The sequence below is a fragment of the Pleurodeles waltl genome, chromosome 3_1 (genome assembly GCF_031143425.1).
Source record: "Pleurodeles waltl isolate 20211129_DDA chromosome 3_1, aPleWal1.hap1.20221129, whole genome shotgun sequence".
Classification (NCBI taxonomy): Eukaryota; Metazoa; Chordata; class Amphibia; order Caudata; family Salamandridae; genus Pleurodeles; species Pleurodeles waltl.
In genome coordinates, this window is record NC_090440.1 from 1,722,332,357 (window position 1) to 1,722,342,779 (window position 10,423).

Here is a 10,423-nt window from a genome sequence, read left to right on the forward strand (position 1 = left end):
TCCAAAACACCAACCCGGAATCATCGCTTTACTCCTCGCCTTTGGACTCACAATACTTGGGCTATACTTTCGTCCCAGAAACGTTGATGAACTCTTACCTCTCTGTGTGCCTTGGTCTACCTGTATTTACCCAGTGGAACAGTCACATCAACATTGCTGCCGGCTTGTAATAGAGCCGGTGGCAATGCTGATGTGCAGCAGGTGCAGTAGCACCCGTCGCACATTTCACTGCCCGAAATTTGGGCAGTGAAATGCGCGACAGGGCTATGCCTGGGGGCCCCAAGTCCCCGTTACCGCCAGCCTTTCCATGGCGGTGTTTACTGCCGTGGCCATGCTGGCGGTCGGGGACTCATTATCCCCAGGGCAGAGGTGCTTGCACCACTGCTGTGGGGATTATGACTGCCAGGCAGAAGCCTGGCGGTATAGTGGAGGGGCCGGCGGTATGGCTATGGCTATTGCGCCACGGTCATAATAGCTGGCGGAACACCGCCAGCCTGTTGCCGGTGTTACCGCCAGCTTACTGCCGGCCGCCAGGGTCATAATGGGGCCCTATTTCTTTGTTTTTCAAATCCCAAGCATCTAGTCTGCATGTGCGTTTCTTGTGTTCTCCTTTTCTCTCCATACAATTTTTATAGGAGAATGGTCAGTGATGCTTCTGGCCAAGTATTCTGCCTCTGGTACTGTTGTAATCTCCCCGTTGGCATGACTATGCAATTCAGGCATGAGAATGTCTTTTAGGTATGGGTTATTGGGTGGTAAGTGGTGTTTAGAGTGGGCAAGGGATTTTGGCTGGTAAGGAGGGCAGTTAGTTTTAGGTTTTAGGGTGAGTATGGGGTTTGATGATGACGTTCCAGGTGTGTTGAATCCTGGATGGCTTAAATAGTCTTTAAGATCTTTTGTGGGCTAGTTGTATTCCTGAAAATGGAAAGTTGCAGTTTCTTGCTTACCCAATCCCATGCATCTTCCAGTGTATCGAAGAATATAGTTTTTGAGCTGAAGATCACCTTTAGCCAAGCTGGGAAAAAAGAGCATGTCTTAAATATTCATTGCTCTCTTCTTTTGAAAACTTCGAAGGAGCGCCTTATTTGCTGTACCGCTGTCGTATAGTCCAAAAAAAACATAATTCGCGAGTCCTCAAAGGAAACCTTTTTATGCTATCTGGCCATTCTGAGGAGAGCGTGTCAATCCCAGTGATTGAGAAACTTGACAAAGATTGAATGAGCATGTGTCCCAGATGGTGTTTCTGAATCAGGGCCTTGTGAGCCCTTTCTGTAATGAAGTATAAGGATAGATTCTGTGGTTTAAGCAGGGTATGCAGCCATTCCTCCAGGAATCTTTGTGGTTGGTTACCTCCCATCTGTTCCTGTATTCCATTTATGTGAAGGTTGTTCTGTCATGCGTGGCCTCCTGCATTTTCTATCTAGTCTTCAAACCAGCTAGTAGCCATTGTTAGGCGTTTAAGAGAGAGATGTGACTGTGTGGAGGTTCTTCTAAGTCAGAAACCCTTTGTTCAGCCACAGTGACTCTGTTCATCCCATTGTGTAAACCTTGTCTTAAGAGTATCACATCAATGACCACTTCCCCTATTCGAGTTTCTAGTAATGAGCTGGTGCCCTTAATGGCTTGAAGGATCACTATATTGTCTGTTGTTGGATCTGAGTCTGTCTTCTCTATTGAAACACCACCTCTGGTGTTCTCTGCCAGACGGTCTCTACTCTCTTGTCTCTCCATTCTAGCATATTTGCCTAGTTTACTTTTCACTGTAGGTGGACAATATCCTTCCTCATCCTGGAGTTGGATGTAATATTGGTTTATGGAATCAATCTGTGGGCACTATTTAGGATACTGAATAACCTCTTTGTCTTCAACTTTAGTTTGCATGGGTCTTTTAGTCGTGCAGGCGATTTCCACCTCCGGTACAGGTGTACCCATCTCAGTGGACCCCAAGCCTCACCGCCAAACCACCACCAGCTCTTTCCTAGTCACTGCCACTGGAAGGACAAAGAGAGAGGGGCAGGCAAAGGGTGCAACCCCACCCAGAATAGTCACCCTTAGTGCCCAGCCACATTGTCTGCTGTTCCTAGGAGAGTGTTTGAGGACATACCCCTGTGGATGCTTCTCCTCTCCTCTGATCTTAATAGGGCCCTTCCCGTGTGTGCCCCGGGCCACACAATGGGTTTAAGGTTTATATATGTGCTCCCATCCCTGGCCAAGTCCCTTCCTGGTTATCTTTAGGCCCTGCAACCATGCAATCTCTAGGCAGGTTTCTTCCCAGTGGGACTCTCCCTCTTCTCGCTTTACTGTCTCTGGTTGTTCTTTTTGAAGCCTTCCCAACCTGGTAATGATGTGGCAGACCAGGCTTACACCTCTAGAGGTCTGTTTTTTCAAGGACTCACCCCTTTGACCACTTCTCCTCCTCTCCAGCCTTAGTATAGTCTTTGCCTTTGAGTCATTGGGCCTCTCAAGACTTAGAATTCCCTTTGCTGGGCAGCAGCTGGCCAACACTCCTTTCTTGTTATTATCCATGAGACAGTGTCCTCTCCAATATATCTCATCTCCTGATCTTGGTACCTCGGTTTGTTCTCTTTGTGCCTTTCCAGCCGGAAGATGCATGAGGGGTACACCCAGAATTAGTATTGGCATGAAGGGCAGACAAAGCCTTGACCCGATACACAGCACGGGTGATCCTGCTTTCCTGCACCCATCTCATGGTCTACATAGCACCCAGCAGAGCCCCTCAAATTTTCAGGCTGCTCCTCTGCTGCCTGGTTGTTCTCACTCTTCGCTCCTTGTAGCTTAACACCGAGACTCTGACCATAGCTCGATATCTCCAAGGCATCCCAGGCCGAGCTGAGTTTACTGATGGTCAGAGTGTGGAGGGGCCTTTACAGCTGTTCTCCCTCAGCCTGTCTTAAATTAAATTCAGTCCCTGGCAATAGGTCTTGGCTGCATTCTAGTCCAGTGTTTTTCACCCACCATGCCACTATAGACAAAGACCCACCTTATGCAAATCAGTACCGACCCTGCTCTTCAAGGAAACATTCTGTCTCATTCTGTCCAGTTGAAGCACCCACAAGAAGACACTACAAGCAATCCCAGACCCATTTTGCTCATCAGTAGGGTGTAACTTGAGTCCTATGACACATTGAACACCGGACAACTGCCTGAGCATACCCTTCTCACTTAGTGCATCAGCTGCAGCAACACAGTGATGGGCGGAATGCTTGAATTAATATCAGTCACTAGCATCAGCTCTGGATTGCATTCCAGACCATCATTTTTACCCACCATGTCATTCTAGAGAAAGACCTGCCTTAAACAAATCAGTCCGAACCCTGCTCCTCAAGGGAACAGTCCCTACCAAGCTGCCAGGTGTAGCCACCACACGAATGCATCACAAGCAACCCAAGATCAGTGTTCCTTTGCTTGGGGCTTGTCAGTAGGGTGTAGCTTGTATCCTGTGGCACAGTGAGCACAGGAACCATGTGTGGGCATAGCTGTTGCACACAGGGCACCAACTACTACAGCAAAAAAGGGATGAATTAAATGTTGAGTTCATCTAAGCCACCTCCAATAGATTTGGGCCATATTCCAGGTCACTCTAGACAAATGCATGCCTTATGCAAATCAGTACTGACCCTGCTCCTCATGGGAACAGACCATCCCAAACTGTAAAGTGAGTCCTCCTCCACAAGGACCACAAGCAAACTCAGACAGGATTACCTCTTCACAGGGCTCGTCAGTAGGGTGTAGCTTGAGTCCTATGGGGCAGGGAGCACAGGACCCATGTCTCGGCAAACCCATCACACTTACGGTATCAACTGCAACAACATGCGGCCTGAGCGATTGCCAGTGGCTGAGATAAATTTGAGCCTTCCATCCATCTTGTCGTTGTTGCATATAAGCAATGGGTAGCAGATTAAAATAATTTCTGCATCTTGTAGGTAGCAGACTATAAGGTATTTAAATAGTGAGTAACTACTGAATAAAGCTTCTGACACTCAAGGAGTAACAGATTGGAAGAACCTGTGTGGACAGTCACATCAGCAGTGATCTCAGTGTCACAAGTTCAGATCATGGCATGGGAAACTCAGTCTTCGGAGATCAACATATTCAGTACAATTAAATTGGATAATAGTTACATCTACACTTAAAGCACTAGCACTTAGCAAATCAGTATGCAGTGTAGTAATATTTGTATTAAATAATAGAATTATCTGACTATAAATGCTTGTATTATATTTTCCTATTAGAGCTACCTTCTGCTGTCTGAACACCTGTAATTAGAGCATTTTGGGCCCGATTTAGTTCTTGGCAGAGGGAATACTCCGTCACAAATGTGAAGGATATCCTGTCCATCTTATTATGATCTCCATAGGATATAATTGGATTGTAATACGGCAGACAGGATATCCATCACATTTGTGACGGAGTATTCCCCTCCACAAGATCTAAATCAGGACCTTTATCACTTGTAGTAACATATCCAAAATGATTAGGAGTATCACAGAGCCATCTTTCCTTCGTGCCATAGAAAGGGCTCCTCTCCCTCAGACACAGGAGGAGGGAGACCTCTCATGTAATGGTCATAGCCCCACAATGAGGGCTTCAGTCCATCTCTGTGATCTAACCTGAGGGACGAGGGGGCCCTTTCATCACGTCACAGCCACCCTAGAAAGAACAGGCAGGCCACCAATTCTGTCTCTACTTGATCCTGCCAACTTCCCACTGAAAACTGTGGGCCTCCCTCTGACAGGGCTGCAAGGCTGCAGTAAATATCTACCCATAAATGCCTGCTTCCAACCATCTTTGGTGTGTTCTGGATGGCCTTCTTTTTCTGCAACCCAATAGCTTCCTCCACGCACCCATCATCAACAAATGGAAGGGTGGGTTTATCCTATTACTCAGTAGGTGGTTGTTTGAGAGAATTCCAGTGGATTATGTTCTGCATAGCCAGTCACAGTTGTTATATCTTCTGTCCGAAAGTAGAGATGAGAGTCCTCTGCTAAACTAGAAGTGGTTCACCTTCCACTTCACTTTACACCTTTCTACTCTACACTACTCCACTCTATGCCAATGCATTCTCTACCACTGTACTATTCGCCACTGGACTCTACACCACTCCAGTCTAGACCACTCCACTTTGCATAACTTCACTCTAAGCGACACCTCCCTATGGCACTCAGCAACACTGCACTCTATTACTCTGCACTTTATGCCAATACACTCTGTGTCAATGCACCCTACTCTGTACCACTCACCTCTGCACAATGCACTTTATGCCAATCCACAGTACACCACTCTAATCTACACTGCACTACTGCACTCTATGCAGCTACACTCTACACCACTGTACTGTACACCATAACACTGTACGTCACTCTACTCTACTGCACTCTACTCCGTACCACTTCACTCTACTCTGAAATAATATACTCTCCACAACTGCACTCCATGCCACTGCACTCTACACCACTGTACTCTAAACCACTGTATCCTACACCACTGCTCTCCACGCCACTCTACTGTATGCCACTGCACCCAAAGGCACTCCATGCTACTCTACAGCACTACATTCTACGACACTCTACTCCGCAGCACTGCACTCTACACCACTGAACTCTGTACCACTCTACTCAGCACTAATCTATGACACTGCATTCTACAATGCTGTTTGTAAGCTGCTGAATTCTGTGCAGCTGCACTCTACACCACTGCACTCTATGCCACTATACTCTGCAACACTCTATGCCTTTGTACTCTATACCAGGTCACTCTACTCTACACCACACCACTCTACACAAGTGCACTCCACTCTGCACCCCTCTACTATATGCCTCTGCACTGTATGCCACTGCACTCCAGGCCATTCTACTGTATGTCAATGCTCTCTATGCCAGTGCACTCTACGCCACTCTACACTACTGCACTCTACAACAGTCTACTCTGCAACACTGCCAATGAACTCTACACCCCTCTATGCCAATGCACTCTATGCTACTGCAATCCATGGCGCTTTACTCTGCATCACACCACTCTATGCTGCTGCACTCTGCCAAAGCACTCTACTATACTCTACACCACAGCACTCTACGCCACTCTACTCTATGCCACTCTACTCTACTCTGCACCACTGCATTCTACGCCACCGCACTCTACTATGCAACACTCTAATCTACACTACTGCATTCTACGGCACTGTATTATACAATGCTAAATTCTATGCAGATGCACTCTATGCCACATCACTCTGTGCCACTATACTTTGCAACGCTCTACACCAATGCACTCTACACTAGTGCACTCTACTGGACACCACTCTGCTGTACTCCACTCTACGTGACTTCATTCTATGCCACTCAAATGCAGAACACTCTATGCCACTCCACTCTACTCCACTCCATTCGTCGACATCCCACTCTACCACACTCCATACCACTCTCCTCTACACCACTAACGTTTAGCTATGCTGAACAGCACCCACGCTTGTGTGCAACATGGCTAAAACACATTAACAAAGCCAATAGCTCTTGCATAGGGGAGACCTACTGCCTTTGCTAATGCGTATTTGCATTGCAGTTGTGAACATATTAAAAGAGTGTTGCAAGGAACCCTGGTACAAAGGGCCTTCTGGCCCTTTAATGCTAGTGGCCTTGTGGCTGATGGGCAACCAACTAAATGTTTGCAACTTGGTATCAACTGATGCTCTGCTCTGGTAGACTCCAGAAGCCCAATCACAGAGGAACAAAGAATAGTAATTTGTAATGATATCAGCAATTCCTTTTAGAGATTCGTATTTCGCCATGCAGCCTCTCTTTAATATATTTCTCTTTCTATTCCTATATTTTAGGTATTCATCAATTTTGCGCAAGCTCAAGTCACACCTGAAAACTCTAACAGCGGCAACCAGGAATCCACAAATGTCACTGTCTCCTGACAAGAGCGTGAACTTTCCATTGACCACAGAAGTGTGGGCCCTCACTCAAAGCACCACCTAATGTAACTATACACAAAAAGAGAGTAAAACGGCCCAAATGAACAGCCTGCTTTACTCTGTCAGAAGCAGCCAAAAGGTGTCTTGTTTTCTTTTTGGTAACAAGATTATATTTTTGTTATTATGTGTTGTTTACATTGATTTCTTAACCTCTTAAACGCCGGATGTCCTTCAACTCTGTGAGAGACACAGCCAAGTGGAGACTGAAACCAAGCCTCTGTGAATTTTCAGAGGCTGTACAACAATCATTGCAACAACTATACAGCATTTCCGAGCATTACAGAAGTTTTACCTCTGTTGCTTGCAAAAACAGACGGAAATCAGCAAAAAATTGCAAACAAGGGATTCAAACCAGTACAATATGAAACGAAGCCGATGTGATGTTAGGATCATTGAAGTACAAACTTACTCCCAATCAGTTTCACCTGTTAGAAAATGCAGGATTGCATTATTTGTGTACATTAATGTTTTCGAATTTGCAATAAATTAATTATTTATTTTTTATTTGAATTGTATTGAAGCAACCATGTGAACAAACACAATGCATCTGTATCAGTTCCCTTTTGTGAATGTATACTGAGCCATGCTTTTCATCACGTAGATATGTCAACCGTCAGCTCACTAGCATAAACAAATGCTTCAATATAATTGTGCACGTAATATGCTCCCCAAGGTGAAGGGCACTGCCAAGCTATTCTGACTGGGCAACGCTGTGAGAGGGTGTATAAAAACCTAGGACCAGATTTACAAGGCCTAAGAGCCACCACAGAGACACTTTTTGCAACTTTTTGCAGCACACATAGAAGAAGAAAAATGCCATAGATGATTGTTTATGTGCAGGAGGGTAAACAATCACGCACCTCAATGCAGGCACCCTTGCACTGTGGTGCAAGGATGCCTGCGTTGGCACAGGCTGCTTAATTTAGTACGGGGGAAACGCAGGGGTGTGCTGTATTCTTGTAAATACGGTGCATCCCTGCGTTTAAAAACTGGCACAGCGCTACTATTTTTAGCGGTGCTGTGCCAGTTTCTTGTAATGACAGCCCCTAGTTAGGAGAACGTCCTGTTACCTTTCACTTTTTGTAGAGCAAAGCACACAACTCAACTGAAATTCACTCAGCTTTAAAGAATATGATACAAAAATCCAAAAGAATGCAGTCAACTTCTCACCAGTGGAGTCATGGCTGCCCACGGCCCTGCTGCGATTATCAAAATAAAGAGTGAAGTTTCTATTTCCCATCTGTGTGACCTAAACTGGACAGTGTGGAAAGTTTAATCCTAGCATACAAAAACAGTAGGTCACCATTTCCTTCAGAGAGATGAGATGGTATGTTTATTCATCGTGGTCCATCCTAGCATTTTGGCCTGTGCTCATTGGGCCAATTATACAGGTACAGGTTCCCTGAGTGCCAACATACCACACCAATACCGTTTTCATTAATAACAAACCGTAAAGACCCAAGCTCTTAGAAAAGCACTTTGATGAGACCCTTCCACACCCCAATCTGCTCTTTTAGCTTCCAAAGGATTTTACTATTTATTGTTTATGATTTCTTAAAAATTCAGATTTATTTTTCAATGTACAGGAATTTTAGAGAAGGGTAAATGTTTCTGAAAAAGCTTTGCGTGTTATAATTGACTTCTTCAAACTCAGGGCCTCAATGTTTACAATCCCTTTCAAGCAAATAAATTGTGGCACAACAATACATTCACTGCCCAATGTTATGATTGTTTTATTCTCTTCATCGTGCACTTTCTTTGCCTCTATTTTATGAAAGGCAAGTTCACGAGATGTATCACTAGAGCCGGGAAGACAAAAATTGTCCATGTCAATCAGAAGATGCAAACATTGCACTTGCCTCCACAATTAAAACACAGGAATAGACTCCACAGTTCATGAACAGACAGAGGCAGGTTTTAGAAGATTGTAAAATCCAAACGAATTTAAAATAGCTGGAAAACTAGGAGAGGTACAGCCAGACACCATTGAAAATGTCTTTCAAGACTTGTGGAATTTGGGGTATTGGTTGCTGGGTTCACACTAGGTCCATCGGCTGTCACCAAGTAGCAGCCCCAACACTACCAGTCGAGCCAAGGATGTCTAGGCAATTTCATACTAAGAGGGTAGGTAGAGAAAGAGTATCAAATGTAGGTCAAGATTTTCAGCATATCCAAACGATATATTTGCCTCAATCGAGCTCACATATATGCATGGGTTTTCCTGAAATCTGGCACAGAGACGGTTGTCTTGACCCTATATTAAATACCCTTAAGTCAGAGGCTAATAGAATAATCAATAATAATAACTGATAATTCCCATTCAGGGTGTAGGCATTGTCAGCATTCTCCAGGGTCCCATCCAGCCTACTATGGGACAGAGGACCAAAATAAATAAAAAATCTGCAACTGACACTGTACAAAATAGATGTTCTCTTTTTCATTACTTTTCATTGTTTTTTCCTACCGCCCATAGATGTACAAGTTTGTTTACCCTCTAATATCTCTTAAACTACTGAAAGGATTTACATCAAATATGCAAAAGCGTAATCTACATACTGAAAGCTAGCTTTCTGACAAATTTTGCGGAATTACGTCCAGTGGTTCAGGCTATAGTTGTGTTCAAAACTCCTATGGGAATTCACGTGGAAAACATGTTTTTTTACCCCCCTTTTTCTCGATCCCGTTTGACAAATCACCCCGAAACTTCCCATGTGGAACAAGAATCATGGGCACACTTTTTTGGAAAATTTCATGCAGATTTGTCAAACGGTGCCAAAGATATAGGCAAGTAAAAAAATGCTTTTTCTAAGGAAACATGGACCTAACTATAAATACCTACTGGTGGCCACCACCTCACTGGGGCTTTAAACAAATACAATGAGGTGGGCGTGTGGCTCCCCCAACAGCACCAGGGACCACAACCTCCCTGGTGCTTTAAATAAATACAATGCAGAGGGAGCCACATGGCCCCAACACCTCCCCGGGTCATCTAACTAAATTAATGCAGGGGGAATGCCTGACCCTGCAGCTCCGGGGACTGCCATCTCCCCGGGGCTTTAAACAAATACAATGGAGGGCCCACACGCACTCCCCGTCCTGGGAACCACCACCTCCCCAGGGCTAGATTGCATTGGAGGAAGGCAGTGCGACCCCCTTGTGGAGCCAGTAATGGCCCTGGGGACCACCGCCCCTGAGGGCCGGCTCCTGCTACGTAGCTGTTTGCTGTGACTTGACAGGATATTTGACCGGTCCCACCAAGTGAAAGTAAACACTTTACTTTCTGCAAGTGAGAGCTGCTAAACAGCTCTCACTTGCAGAAAATTAAGTTTTCATCTGTTTCCCTCAACAAAAATATGTGTACAGGGATACAGATGAAAACATTGCTCCCACAAGCAGGGGGCTGCTATTTAAAGCAACTCCCTGCTTGTG

General features: G+C 45.1%; 1 protein-coding gene across 1 annotated transcript in view; it reads left to right on the forward strand.

Moving 5' to 3' along the window:
- ABCA12 (ATP binding cassette subfamily A member 12) overlaps positions 1-8,700 on the forward strand; it is a 507,999-nt gene extending 499,299 nt beyond the window's left edge. The window contains exon 57 of the mRNA XM_069225635.1: positions 6,851-8,700. Coding sequence (XP_069081736.1) covers positions 6,851-6,937 — 87 coding nt within the window. The 3' untranslated portion in view covers positions 6,938-8,700. The remainder of the gene's footprint in view (positions 1-6,850) is intronic.
- Positions 8,701-10,423: the final 1,723 nt, after the last annotated feature.